Here is a 16,092-nt window from a genome sequence, read left to right as displayed (position 1 = left end):
CGCAAAACAATATTACCACATTCCAATAAACAACAAAAATAAACAAACACTCACTTTGCATGCGAACATGACAACAAATGCCAGCCCGCATCCATCCCTCCTGGCAGCCATCCTGCTACCACCCATGTACCAACGAACAACTTTGTCAACTAAGGTTCAAAAACAACTGGTGGAGAGCAGAGCAGTTTTCTCTGTAAAATTTCAGCACTGCTGATGTTAAAATAAAGTAAAAAATAAACAAACATAACCCTAGTCTTTGAGAGCATCAAATCAAGACACTCAAATATGCGTGCACAGACACACACTAGAATTAAGTTTGTTTATTTTTTTACCTTATTTTAATGTCGGGGTCCCTGCACCAATCCTTAGCCAAAATATGACTGTCAGACTGCCTGCAGGCATTGTGCAGAACATAAGACATAGTGTTAGCATAGGACAGATTCAAGAGTCCATTATAAAAGGTTCTTGCACTTGCAGTTCAGTTGCGATTTTAACAGTGCGAAAGGATTTGATGGCATGCACAAAGTAAGAGAATTGTCTCTTGAATTAAAATTTGAGCAGAAATTAAAGTTAGAAAATATTTTTTTGGTGGTCCAGTTTTCAATTTTCTTCAGCCCATATCTGGACAGGAGTCTGCCAGTTGCCAACCGTTGCTCAGCACTAGTTCTTCCAGAAAGTTAAGTTTCTGAGCTACGATGAAAACTCTAGCACAACCATTTAACGAACAGCTGATACCATGATACTAACGGATGTCAGCATGCCCATTGAGGAAACCACCAGATTAAATCTATTGTTTATAACTTACTGTTTTTTCAAATGTATTATTATGAAACTATTAATTTGGTGCACAAGTTCATAGCATTATTCTATAAATTTAATAAACAACTGACACACGTAACAGACTTTCATCATCAATAATATATTCTCCCTCACTATTTACAAGTCTGCCTACGCTGGGGTAACTTTTTGATTCTGCGACTGTAGAAATAATGAGGTTTTGAGGTCGAAAAACTCATCGAGCCATGTGCAGAGTGCATTTTCATCCAGGAAGAAAGTTCCTTGAAGTTGTTTGACAGGGCCCTTAAAGGGTAAAATCTGAAGGCACAATCAGATAAGGCGGGGGCAGAATGACTTCCCAATCCAAATCCCGTACAGTGTTTGTTGTGAGCCTAGCAGAATGCTGGTGGGTGTTATCATGGAGTAGCATCACTTTACGCTGTCTTCCTGGCCATTTTTCTTGGACTTGGTCTACAAGACATCTCAGTTGTTGCAAATAAATGTCAGCAGTGATGATTACATGACAGGACAGCAGTTTGTAGTACACCACAATGTTGCTGTTCCACCAGATGCATAACATTACCTTTTGTGGATGCGCACGTCTTTGTGCAGGGAGTTTCTGCTTTGTCTGGGCTCAACCATTCCTTTCTTTTCCTTATGTTAGTATGGACACCATTTCCTGTTACCATTAATGTAGAAATGATCAGTGTTGTTCACGAGCCTGTAGAGGTAGTGGTACTGGCTTAAAGCATGAGGTGCCCGTACATTCACTTTTTGTACCTCCTCCGCTGCATGCAAATGTTGCAGGATGGTTGAACATTCATCACATCTGCCAGGTCTCAAGTACACTGATGTGGATTAATGCGTGGATGTAAATGATCTCCATCAAACCCAAAGGTCTTACTGAACATGGAGAATCACTAATGTCAAAACGATTCTCCTCAAAATGTGACAACCATTTTCTTGCCATGCTCTGTCCAGAGACACTGTCTGCATAGATGGTGCAAATGTTTCTGGCTGCTTCAGCTTCTGTCACTCCTCTATCGAACTCAAACAGAGGAAATGTTCCAATTTCTCCAATTGGCAATCCATTTTATAGGGTTCACAACTCCACTCAGTATCTCCAAATGACAAAATCACATTATATAAACTCAAGTAGCCCCAGTGAACTACAAATAAAAAATGACAATAAATTAACCCATATCAACCATAATATCAACATGAAAAACAAAAATAGTATGAACTTACGCATCAACCTAATATTTAATGATTTTTAACTGATGAATAAGTGGTACAGCACTCAAAACTACCACAATCTTACACAGGCTAAGGCAGAGTGACAATACTGTTTCCCAGGACAATGAATCCATGCATGCTGATGTGAATGCAATATGTTTAGTCTTGTTTATGTGTTTGTCTGTCCACAGCTCGTGGTCTTGCGGTAGCGTTCTCGCTTCCCGCGCACGGGGTCCCGGGTTCAATTCCCGGCGGGGCCAGGGATTTTCTCTGCCTCGTGATGACTGGGTGTTGTGTGTCTCTCATCATTTCATCCCCATCGACACGCAAGTCGCCGAAGTGGCGTCAACTCTAAAGACTTGCACCAGGCGAACGGTCTACCCGACGGGAGGCCCTAGCCACATGGCATTTCCATTTATTTATGTGCTTCTCCATCATTCAACTATATGATCAGTGGTTATCTTTACTATTTTGATTATCTGTATTTTGATTAGTATCGCATACATTTTGAATATTCTTCCTGAAAGTGAAGCTTCTGGCTAGGATTTACTTTCAAGTAAAACCATTTAACAATACCTGATACACATAATAATCACAGTTGCCAGCATGACTTACTGAGGAAATTTAATCAAAGCTGCATCAATGTGGTTTAACATTATCAAACTTATTTCAATTCTGAAATTATTTCATGGAACCATCGAGACATGAAAACGGGTGACTATCAGACCACAAGCCATTAGAAATGAGTAAGATTTTACAAACCTCAGTCTCCTCACCACGCAGTAACTGTTCTTTCATGATCTCCGTATATGTTCGAGAGCCAAGATCAGGTGTCTTCCCACCTGGAACCACAACAGAACAGTATTAGCACAGGTACAGCTTACACCACCTTAGACCTAAACTAGATTAAATCTATTTTTTATAATTTTCTATTACTTTGAATGTATTATAATGAAACTACTTAGTGACTTTTAACTGCTGAATATGTTTTGAAAAACAGTGGCAGCTAGCACAACAAATATAGATGGATATAAACAGAATATCTACAAGACTCTGAACATGTCACCATGACGGGAATAGACACACAACAAGAATGTTAGAACTAACTCACAAACAAAATCATTTGTGAAAGCCACCACTGGAACATTTGCCCAAGCCAAGACAATGCCTGATATTATTTCAGAAGTGTTACAACTAAATTTGTATTGTGAAATGTTCATTTTCAAAAGATGCAGATGCTGATGCAATAAATCCAAATATGAAAGCAACTGTGTTCAGAGTGTTACTGAAATATGTATGATAATGGAAGACTGAGCGTTCTATCCAAGACCTACAAAACAAATGAGGATTTCAATATGTCAAATGGTCGTTGGATCTGAAACGAATTTTAATATGCAATTAACCAGCAACAATGTCATTCATGAATAATATCAACATGTGAGACATGAGAGAAGTGCATGCAATGAAAATTAGAAGTGGTTTGCTAAATATATGAAAAGCTCCACAACAGAATTACGAACAAGCCACAGTTGCATTCCATCTTGATTGCAATGTTAATGTGAGATACGGATAATCAAACAAAACTGCCATCTTCTGTTACTTAAAAATGCATATAAGGGCAGAGCTTATTTAAGCTGTTACAATTAAGCATATGGGACAATACCAACATATTCTGCAACCTGCATTCTTAAAATTAGTGGATGGCATGAACTGAACTCTTTCCAACGTAACTCTGCCGCAATTGCATCTACTATTCTTTCTTATCTCATTTCAAACTTCCTACCTCCCTTCTCCAGAAGAGCGTTCCCCATAACCTGTGTTTGTATTAGTCCATTGTATAATCTTGTCATGCAAAGAAACAAAAAGAACATATTCACTCGCTGCTCTTCTGCAACCCCCTCCCCCCTCCTCCTCCTCCTCCTCCACCCGTCTGAAATATCCAGTTCGATTTTCAAATTGTTCAAAATTACTTTAAACACAGCTAAATTATCAATTTACATATACCATATTTTCTTCACAATGTTTAAGCTGGTCATTACAGCCACAAATGCTTAATATTTTCTAACAAGACTTTCAGCTTAAACAGCTATTCAAATTAAATTTGCAGGAGTAACTGAAAATTTTATGAGGTAAAATTTCTTTCCAGAATGGAACAGTTTGTAGCAGAAAATAAGCCTCATTTTTACCATTTCTGGTACCTATTGTTTGCTGCCACTTACGAGTTGCTCACTTCTGACAATTCGCAATCAGTATCTTAGGAGAACCCAATATTGAAATTAAATGTTACCCTGACAATATGACTATATATGTGCTGGAGCAGAAGAAAGCAATGCATACGATATAAGAAAACCTGCAAATGGAATTTATATACAGGGATAGACAGGGTGTACATAAAATCCGGAAACACTCAATTATTTATTGCACAAGGACCGAACACTGCACAGATATTATACATATGTCATTTTGAAGAGAAATCCTGAAATAGTTTCATTTCATGTTCAAAACATTCCTTAACATAACTGGAAGCTAACCGCAAGCCAAATTTCTTTAGCTCCCTTCCATTATAATGTCACTTGCAGATTCAGAAACCACAAAAAAGTAAAATGCAGTAAAAAGTCTATTTGAACCTTTAACGATGTTACGTTACAGATTTTTCCTTTGTGAATCTTATTGTGCATCCATATGGACACTCAGACAGGGCATATATTTTGAAACTTTTGCTTAAAATAAAATTTGTAGAAAAATTCTGATTAAGGCATTACGGTACAACAATGTGACTGATGCAAAAAAATTCGTGAGCACAACAACCGTTAAAAAACAGCTAAATCTAATCTTGCACTACTAATTTCCTTCACATTTTTCCAATATGGAATAACAGTTTTAAGAAGAAGAAACAAAAAACAGTTTCAAAAAAAGTGCTGCCCTTCTGAATGACACAGTGAAAATTCAGTCACAACAGCCCGCATACCAAAGAGCAGATCCAACATGCTACTGAAACAAAACTGTCCACTCTGATAAATATCTGTATCATACTGTAATACTAGAGTAGGGTGCTTCAATTATAATTGCTGCAAGTGCCTGTTACAGGAATAGTACAAAAAAGAAGAGTGGCAACAAAATCTGAGTTGCTACTCACATGTAGTATTACAATATGAAAATATATTGTCATGGAATTTTTGATTCTACTAGACTTTCATTTCGCACAACAACTGATTCAGGAGAGAGCAGTAGAACAAATACCATTGGAAATCATTAATAATACATGTTACGTACCACGCCGACAATAATCCAATAGAAAACGGCTATGCCACAGATATTAATTCAATAAAATTAGTCTCTAACCAGGTCATGACGACAGTTTTAACATGTGTCATATGTTTACAACTGTTCTGCAAGAACTATTATAATACTTGAATATTACAGTCTTTAAAATAACAACTTTTTCAAAACACAATGGAAACTTATCCCTCCAAAGTACAATTTATATTCACTTGTTGTCCTACAGCTCTGTTCACCCTATTCTTATCTCCATATTATCTTTTAATTAATGTTTTCTTGCCCTTCCTTCCTTTTATTTCTTTCCTTTCCTTTCCTTTCCTTTCCTTCTTCCTTCCTTCCTCCCATCAGAGAGCAATATGTTAATACACATTCTTGTGCATCTTACTACTATCCTCCTTCCCTTCCTTAACCAATACACCTATTTCCTTTGTCCCAGAAGAATAAATTCATAAAATATTCCATAAGCTCATTAATGAAAAGTACAACCTGTTTCCAATTCCACTATTTGCAACTCACTAATTCTCTACAAATTCGCGTTTATCATGTGATATGGATATGTCAATTAATAAGAGCTTATGTATTTTTTTAACTTTGTGTGTACATCTTGACTGGAGGAGAATCACACCTACACTGAAGTAAAATTACTGACTTTTTACCAAGTACCTAAATATGTAGGAAGTAGTAGTGCAAGATCTTTCAGAAGCTAAAATGCAACAGATATGCTCTTCATTATTACATGAGGACATAACAAGGAACACACAAGCAGAAATAAGCCTCTGCAGTTGTTATTAGGGAGCTGTTCAGCAATCAAAATCTTTACACTGTAGTTACAAAAAATCTAAACTAAAAACATACTGAATATTGCGGTGCGAAGTTTTACATGGCATATGAATTCGGAAACTTAGCTAACAAATGAATGGTAAAAATGAGATTAATTCCTTCTCAGCAAACATACATAAAAGACTTGTTTCCTATATTTTAAAAAATGATATGTTCCATTACAGAAAAAAATCTAGACAATGAAAACTGAACAATTTCAGACTGCTTGAGCTTGGGCATATGTTGAACTTGCCAAGATACGTACATGCCCATCCTGCTGCTACACTTCAGCAAACGGTTGTTTGCAAACATCTTGATCCATGGATGAATTTTAATAGCCACCTAGAAAAAAGCTGGGGTGATTAATAGATTTCTGATAACTCTCACACAACAATCACACACCCAAGAAAACTTCTCCTGCAGCTTCTCCGCAGATGATCCGTGTTGGTTCTTCCTTTGTGTCCAGTAAAAATACTTCTTACAATTTGTGAATGACTTTTACTTTCCCTATCTTCTGAGGCTTTTTCATATTACAAATTTATCATAATGTCAACCAGATGTCTGGAATGTTCTCCTTTTGTAACTCAATCAGTGAGAGTTACATGTATCTACTATTTGTTTCTGACCATTTCCCAAATCAGTTCTCTGTAACCATCATTCTGATACATACAGGAAAAGAACTGTTGGGAATACAACTAACCATTTACAGAAACAAAACTTGCTGCAACATGTAACATTAAAACTTTAATCTGTCCCTCATCCTACATTAGGATGGCTGTGCCTTGCTACTGTTTCCATAATATACTTGCAATGTGAAAATATTTAAATGTTAATGTATAAAACAAAAAACCAGTCAGTACAAAAATGTCCCTTGGAAGTGACAGAACATGGACTGCTTTCCTTTAATATTTGTTCCTTACAAATGTGATAATGGTATGTACCTCCACTTAATCCAATGACTGTGCTAGTCCTTTCAATACATGACACACTAACCATAACTCTCAAAATCAGAGAATCTCACCAGACCTCAACCTCATGACACTACTGTAACATATTCATACTTTGTTACCCTAAACATTCCGTAAAGCATAAAATTCTAATTTAGACGCTATATAAAAAAAATATATAAAATAAATAAATAAAAAAAATAGTCAGATTTTAGGCAAAGGAGAACATTCCAACAGAGGAAGATTGTTGAAAGTGGAAACTGTGTATCACTATCAGGAAAATATCCCTCGTATTTATGCACAATAAAAACAGTGTTATCATTTATAACTGGAAGGCATATTAATTCTGAAATGTAAGGCGTAATTAGCAGATTTTATCCAACTACCAACTGATATAAAAAATACCCATTTTATATTGCAGTCTCCTGCTAAGAGAGCAAGACACTGCATCAAACAATCATATATTTGTCTCCAACGAAAATCAAGAAGCTATACTGTGGCATTATACTGTCACTCTCATGGCTTTATCTACCCTTTTGTTCTTATGTTTAGTAGTTCTAGTATGTCCAAAGACCAGTTAGATGCAACCTCCTTTACTAGTTTATTCTGTGAAAGCCGCCTCATCTCTGGATAGTAAAATGAAATGATCGTATGGCATTTACTGGCCGAGATATCCCCTTCAGGGTTCGGTCGCCGTATTGTAAGTCTTCTTAGTTGATGCCACTTCGGTGACTCGAGTGCCAGTGATGATGAAAATCACACAACACCCAGTCACCTGCCAGGAATCAAAACTAGGCCCCCTGCGTGGTCGGTGGTAATGCTACTGCCATGCTATGAAGGAAACAAACTACATATGAATCTACTTAATGTATTTGAGCCTTGGCCTGCCTCTACAATTTAACCCCCCCCCCCCCCCCCCCCCACACACACACACAATTTTTTCCATTAACAAACAAGTTTGTAATCCACAAGGATGTGACCATCAATGCAACCTTCCTGATGGTCAAGTAGTACCACATAATTAGTAGAGTCAGTTGAGTGCCCTTTCATCAACCTCAAATTTTATGTTTTTTATTGTTGCGGACCACATTTACATAAATAACTGTACATAGCACATCTACTTTCCCATGCATAGCTTTCCTACTGTTCTTCATTAATGATAATACATAAAAAAAAAGAAACACACACCACAAAGGTATTATCTGAATGGGACAAATTGGTAAATGTGATGTACATCTACAGACAAACAAATACAATTTCAGAAAAATTGTATGATTTATTCAAGAGAAACAGCTTCACAAACTGAGCAGGTCAATAATGTGTTGATCCACATCTGGCTCTTATGCAAGCAGTTATTGATTAACAGAGTTGTTGCATATCCTCCTGAGAGATATCCAGCCAAATTCTGTCCAACTGGCAACTTAGATTGTCAAAATCTAGAGCTGCTTGGAGGGCCCTGCCCACAATCCTCCAAAGATTCTGCATAGTGGAGAGATCTGGTGACCTTGCTTGTCAAGGCAGGGTTTGGCAAGCTCGAAGACAAGCAGTAGAAATTCTCGCCGTATGTGGGGGGCATTATCTTGCTGAAATATGAGCCCGGGATGGCGAGCCATGAAGGGTATCAAAACAGGGTGTAGAATATGATTAAAATGACACTGTGCTGTAAGGGTGCTGCAGATGACAACCAAAGGGGTCCTGCTATGAAGAGACACGGCACCCAGCCCATAAATCCTAGTTGTCAAGCCATGGTGGGCAACAGGCAGGGTGGTATCCCACTGCTGTCTGGGGCGTTTCCAAACACACCTTCACTGGTCACTGGGGCTCAACCTGAAGCAGGACTCATCACAGAAGACAAATCTATTCCAGTCAATGAGATTACAGGCCAGAGACGTGCTTGGAGATGCCCCAGACAGTGGTGTTATACCAAACTGACAGTCACATGCCATATGACCAGGCAACACAGAATGATGGTCTGGGGTGCCAATTCTTTTCATAGCAGTGGCCTTTGGTCACCACAGCACTCTTACAGCACAGTGTTATGCTGATGATATTCTACACCCCATTTTGTTGCCCTTCATAGAAAGCCATCCTGCCCTTACATTTCAGCAAAACAATGCCTCACCCGCCCATGACAAGAGTTTCTACTGCTTGTCTTCATGGCTTGTCAAACCCCACCTTGGCCAGCGAGGTCACCACATCTCTCCTCAATTAAGAATGTTTGAAGCATTATGGGCAGAACCTTCCAACCATCTCACGACTGTGACGATCTAACATGCCAACTGGGCACAATTTGGCATGACATACCTAAGGAGTATATCCGTAACTCTATCAAACAGTGTCAAGCCAATTAACAGCTTGCACAAGGCCCAGATGTAGAGAAACACATTATTCACTTGCTCAATTTGTGAAGCTCTTTCCCTTGAATAACTCATAGAAGTATTCTGAACTTTTAATAATTTGTCTGTCTGTACATGAACATCACATACACCGATTTCAATCCCATTTGGATAATTCTTTCATGGTGTGTCTTTTTCTTTTGTCTTGGAGTGTACTTTACAAAGTGTTATGTGATACTTGTTCTTGAAATAGAATTAACAGAAAACAGCTCAGCTCATGATTCAGACTATCTCTGCCTAGAATAGGAATTGACACATTGCTTCAATTAAGTATAAAAGACCTGAATAACAAGACTGAAAATCATGAAAATATGATCTTAAAATGCAAAATAAAAACATGCCGTTAAGTTAGTCTCATGTCTCACTGACAACAAGGCCACAAGAGATTGAGCACTAACTAATGTAGAGAAAGATGAAGTAAAGAAGCTGCTGCGGTTTATTTAAAGAAGCATCCAGCCATGAATCTGCACTGATTCAGGTACTCTATATCAGGCTGAATGGACAGCAAATCGATATCTGCTCTCACTCTATATATTTTACTCAATCATTTAGCTTAACAAGCAATACTAAAACTATCTTTGTGCTGCATGCACTAAATCTGTTCTATTGTATGACAGGTCAGCTACAACTTTTTATGACCAAACTGAAGAACACAGAATAACGTATCTGTGAAATGGAAAAAATGCTCAGAATCACCAAAAATATCAGTATTGTATACATCAGAATAAATGATATTGTGAGAATAAAATTGAAGCTGAAGTAAATGTTGTAAGGGACAAAAAGATTTGCTGTAATCAGCAGCCACACTTATCCAACTACACAATTTTCAGCTTTTTAAGGTGAAGGAGATGATATACATTTACAAGACAAAAATTGTAGTACAACATTAATATGATACTGTAAAATGCTGGGTGGAACTCAAATAATGAAAGCAATGAAAGTAGCCACTTACTATATAGGTGAATAGATGAGTAACAGACAGGTAAATAAACAAGACTGAATGCTTAGATAAGCATTTGGACAATGCCAAACACTGCCAGCAGATTCCTTTACTGAATGTGATAAAATTGATACATACAGTCACAATTAATATGCCATCCCTGTATCTTCTGTACCGTACACATCTAATATGAAAAAGCCTTTTAAGGAAACAAATATTTCACTTACATGCAGAAGCACTAATTAGATCTTTGAAAGTGTTGTCAGAAATAATGAAATGTAAGATTTGTGAATGTTTTGTTACAATATAGACCAGTCCTCGAAATTTCCAGTTTGGCGATGATGTTCCTTGACTGCGCTGAAGGATTTCCTCAAAGGGAAAGAAAATTGAAGATCATTAGTAAAGGCTAACTTGCAAACCAACCCACCCCACATACTAAATGAACCCTCCCCAGCCATGACAGAACAAAAGCCTACTTATCTTTTAAACTTTTAAATTACAATTTAATAAAGAAAGCTAAATGGAAACCAACCACACTACATACGCACATACATGCTACATGTATGTAAACCCAATAAGACTACTACTGCCTGCCTACCTCAAAATGCCTAAATCACACATACATACATCCATTCACTCGTAATAAATTGTGTTTGTGCAAGTTTTGACACTGGAATGTGGTGAGCATTTTTTTTTTCCTTTTGTGACAAATATGCTCTTACAACTGATCATACAGTTCAGAGTGCTACGATGAAAAAAAAAAAAAAAGTTAATTCATTACAATCTTGGCACAGAAATCAAATGAGGTGTGCTGTAAGATGTTACACTTGTCTTCTGAAAGCAAATGTGGTGTGAATTTTCATCAAAAGTAAGTTATGATACAAGAGAGTAACAGAATAAAATCTTCTGGTTTCTAAATCTTAGGTGTCTCCTAGTAAAGATTCAGGTGCAGCAGAGAAAGGAAGTTTGCTAAAGTTGAACAAAATCCATACAAGTATGAGGTGAAACTACGAGGTGAGACTTTTAAAGAATTATTTGTATATGAAAAAATGGGGTGCTGCTGTAATTAAAGAGGAACAAATGCAACAGAATCGTGCAGCTCCTGAAAAGATAGAATTATACACATGATGTCAGACACAAAACTAAAACCGAGTAGAAAATAGATAAAGGAAGCAAGTGTTTAAAAATTGGAAAGAAGAGCATCATAATGTCTCCCCACAAAATCTCCAACTACTACACTAATGTCAAGGAAAACAATCTTCCAATTTCTGAATTCCAGCCTGACTTCAGTTTGGGCTCCGCGTAAGGGATGAAAACAGCATGCATTTTGTTACAAACAATTGATGAGTATGTGCCAAGTTTTTACTTGCATTATTTATGAATGTCATGCAATTAACATATCCCTTTAAAATAACTGTCAGGAATAACAGTAATTGCAAAGTACAGACAACAATGAATATAATACTGCAACAATGACTGAGTTGTAAGGAACAAGTTTACAGGATATAACAGTAGAAATTCTTAAGTGTCTCTCAAGAAGGCCTGTTATACAAATTGGGAATATTGCTCTTAAGGGCTGCACTAAGCATAAATCTGTAGGTAACAACACTATTTAAAGACAAATAACAACCAAAGAACAGTGAACTCAAGGGACAAAAATGGGAAAAGTGCGCACAAGCAAGAACCAAGTGGACAACGAGGTCAGGTCTTTATGACCCTGTGACAGTATTATGCCGAACTTGGTGTAAAAAGAATAAAACAACATCCCAGAAAGGATGTATCTGATTAACTTTCTTCAAAACTATTAGTGAGTAGTTCAGTAGCCAGAGAAGTCTGCAATACAGTAAAGATACATGTAACACGAAAGAAGAAAATGTAGTGCGACTTCTTAAGATCTGCACTCTGGAATTAACTTACGTTACCAATTGTGCTCATTACCACACTTTTCATTCACCTGTTAAATGTAGGAGAACTATTTCTATTTCAACAAACTCTACAATAAATATTATCTGTACAATCTTTTGGTGAGTGATATATGAGCTATCCAAATATTTTTTATATGAAAGAAACTTGTCCCTGAAATTTTGTAAACAACTTCGTTTATGAAGTAATTGTCATTTCAACCTGATCTGAGAAATCAGAAGTTTTCTATCTCTGATGACACTACTCTCTTTCAGTATGATCACACTGTTCTTGTCCTGCACAACATATCTTCAATATGAGCCATAAATTCCATAAGTTAGGGATCCTACACTAATGATTAACATTTCATAATATATTTTACAAGCAAACCAATGTGAGGAAACTGTGCGCTGTACCTTTTTAAACAAAGTGTTGTTGTTGTTGTTGTTGTTGTTGTTGTTGTTGCTGCTGCTGCTGCTGCTGACGATTTCGATCAATCCATGAGGTGTACACAACCAGTCATTCATGAATAGAAAAGGTGACGTTCGAACTTTGATCCAGCACACAGTTAATTTGTCACAAAGGTTCATTCAGACAACACACTTTAATGTAAGACATCTAATGCAATACTGAGAGACAAAGTTGCCGTGTGTTTGTACAAGAATGTGATATGACGAAATTGTTCTATTCGCCCTAGACTTTCTCCTTGAGCATCCCTTAACGTTTGGAACACACAGTGAACAGACATCATCATCTTACGTCATTATGCCATTCTGCACTGATGATCTGCTCATACAAACATGAACTTAGTTGTAAGTTTTTGAAAACAGCCATAAGTCATGTTTTGTATTTTTTATTGATGGTTTTGCCCTTCCAATGAAAAAGATCATCATAAGGATATACACTGTAAAAGACACAAATTGAGATAGTATGGAAAATTTACATTGATGTTACTAAACTATATACTCTACGGTGACTTACAGTTAAAGCTGGCTTTACAGCTCTAAAGATTAAGCTGACTGTACTATAGTATATAAACTTACATTTAAAGTACAGTAATAAATGATAATGCTGACAGTGCCAAAGATGAAATTGACTGTACAACTGTAGTTGTAACTTCCATGGTATAGTGTATATAAAGATAAGTTACAATTATATTTTATCATCTCTTTTTAAAGGCGTGTGTATAGACATCTCATATCCGTACATGTCTGCTCATCTTTCAAAAAATACGAGTACGTTAAAAAAATTTAAATATCTTTTAAAATACATTATAAAAATTCATATTTGATACATCTATACAAAAATGCAACCAAAACTACTGTTTTTAAAAATATTTCTGTTAGAATAATATGGCAGGTACTATATTTTGGTTGCTTATCAACACCTCTTTGTCAAATGACTGGTATAACACATGCAAATTAAATTTGTTTTGTTCGTTTAGTAAATTTTGCAGTTTTTCTTCTTTTCTACAAACATTTTCAATTCTTCCAAAACATTTAACAGAGGGCCAATATCTGCGGAGTGTGATTTTTATACTATCTTGAATCTCATGTAATGTATGTTTGCTGTATGATTTGAATTTAAACTGTAATGTTCTTTATAATGTGTTCTAGACACTCTTCCAGTTTGGCCAATGTATGAGCTCTGACAATTTTGGCAATTCATTTTACACACTCCTGACTTAATGTATTTATTCTTTTGTACATTCTCTTCGTGTAATTTTTTTTACTGCGTGTCTAAGGGCACTGCTAATTGGGCAACATCTTGTAGTACAATCTGTTATGCTTCCTATAATGAACTAAATTACATATGCGATACAAAGCTTAAAAGTATGTAAAAATCTGACAAAACTTTCACCGTCAAAAATTGCATCCAGTCTGCTAACAATGCAGTAAATAAGAATAAATAGGAATCCAGAACATGCAATTTTCACCTCTTGGTATGTTATTAGTATGTTTATGAACATACCAATTGATGAAACATTAGAAATAATTAATCATAATTTATTAAAGCATAAAACTATAGCAGTAGGTGAGATTGTAGAGCTTTTGCATGTTAGCCTTGATGTCAGGTAATTTACCTTTCATGGAAAAATTTATTGCATGGGAAACGGTCTAGCAATGGGTAATAGTTTATCCAGCATTTTACCATAAATTTTTCTTAATGGCTCCCCGCCCCCCCCCCCCCTTTAGTATTATAAATGTACAGTTCCTGAGATACAAGATAGTATGAAATTTATCCATTCTGCAGATAAAGGCCCACTGTTAAATGTTCTGGAAGAATTCGGAATTTTTGTAAAAAAGAAGAAAAACCTAAAGAATTTATTAAATGAAGAAAAACGAATTTAATTCACATGGGTTCTACCAGTTATGTGATGAAGTGCTGTAGATAAGCAATCAAAATAAAATATCTGTCACATTATCCTAACAAAAATATTTTTAAAAAGCGTTTTGTATAGATATGTTAAATATGTATTTTTATACTGTACTTTGAATTATTTTAAGTTTTACAGATGCACTCATATTTTTTGAAAGATAAGCAGATTACAGATATGAGATGTCCATACACACGTCCATAAAAAGAGGTGATAAAATGTAAATTTCATTCTCTGTAGTTGTAAATTATCTTTGGATACAAAATACCATGGATGTTACAAGTACTGTTGTAGAGTCAATTTCATCTTGGCAATATCAATGTCATCATTTACTTCTGTGTAAATGTACTTTAAGTAAGTTTAAGCGCTTTATTACAACCAGTTCAATCTTTAGAGCCATTAGTTAACTTTAAACTGAAGTCACAATACTGGAACAACACTATGTACAAACGACATTCAAAAAGTTTTGAACAGTCTTCTCTAATTTTTTTATTTTTTGCAGGAGGACAATGAAATTTTTTGTGAACATACTTGGAACATTTAACTATAAGATGGTATATAAAATTATTTTCTTTTATTTACAAGTGAGCCATAATGGACCTTGAAGTAGACACCATGTTGTGACAATGGTAGGTGATGGAGTTGCTCTTCAAGACCAGCGATGACTCTGCTACATCGATTAACAGGAAGTTGCTCCCTGTTTATGGAGAGGACACAGTGGATCGCAGCAGTATCCAGCGGTGGTTGAAGAGGATTAAAGAAGGTAATTTCTCTCTGGACAATCCACGATGCGGTAGATCATTGACGGCAGCGAGTGATGTGAATAAGAAGACCATTGATCAAATCATCCAAAATGACAGATGTGTGACAACACGACAGCTTGCTGAAATGACTTTTGTCATTGGGTAGTGTGGTATCACTGGTATAGTCACTAGGGTACAGAAGAATCTGTGCATGTTGGGTACCTAGATTAATGACAAGAGAAATGAAAATGATGATGAAGAATGTGTGCGAGGGTCTCATGAAGACCTTTACTGAAGAGTGGAAACAGTGTTTTGATGGCATCATTACCCAGGATGAAATACGGTTGTTTTTGTCTGAACCTGAGAGCAAAACCCAATCCATGGAGTGGTGTCATCCGGGTTCCCCTCGGAAGAAGAAACAAAGACTTTCACGAACAGCAGGCCGAAACTTGATGGCCTACTCCTCCTGGGATCAGTGTGGTGTCATTTTCATTGACCTTCTGGAACTTGGCTCCATAATTAACCGGGACCATTACTGTTTGTCATTGGACAAGCTGCGACATGCCATCACGACTCACAGACCACAGCTTCAGGGTCAGCTCTCATCAGATTACACCATGACAATGCCAAACCCCATACAGTCTATATGACACAAGAGAAAAATCAGGAAAATGGG

The 16,092-nt window shown here is 36.5% G+C and overlaps 1 protein-coding gene across 2 annotated transcripts in view; it reads right to left on the bottom strand.

Annotated features, from left to right (window-relative positions):
* Window positions 1-16,092, bottom strand: part of LOC126253361 (splicing factor 3B subunit 1-like) — a 60,959-nt gene that overhangs the window by 31,072 nt on the left and 13,795 nt on the right. The window contains exons 1-2 of one of the 2 annotated variants that reach the window (XM_049954636.1): window positions 6,377-6,432; window positions 2,776-2,855 (exon numbers count right to left, since the gene is read on the bottom strand). In XM_049954636.1, the coding sequence (XP_049810593.1) occupies window positions 2,776-2,811 (36 nt within the window). In that variant the 5' untranslated portion in view covers window positions 2,812-2,855; window positions 6,377-6,432. Of the gene's footprint in view, window positions 1-2,775; window positions 2,856-6,376; window positions 6,433-16,092 lie in introns of those variants that run through there. The other variant, XM_049954635.1, reaches the window with a different exon arrangement.

The sequence above is a fragment of the Schistocerca nitens genome, chromosome 4 (genome assembly GCF_023898315.1).
Source record: "Schistocerca nitens isolate TAMUIC-IGC-003100 chromosome 4, iqSchNite1.1, whole genome shotgun sequence".
Classification (NCBI taxonomy): Eukaryota; Metazoa; Arthropoda; class Insecta; order Orthoptera; family Acrididae; genus Schistocerca; species Schistocerca nitens.
The sequence above is the reverse complement of the archived record's forward strand: the minus strand, read 5'-3'. Positions and strand labels throughout refer to the sequence as shown.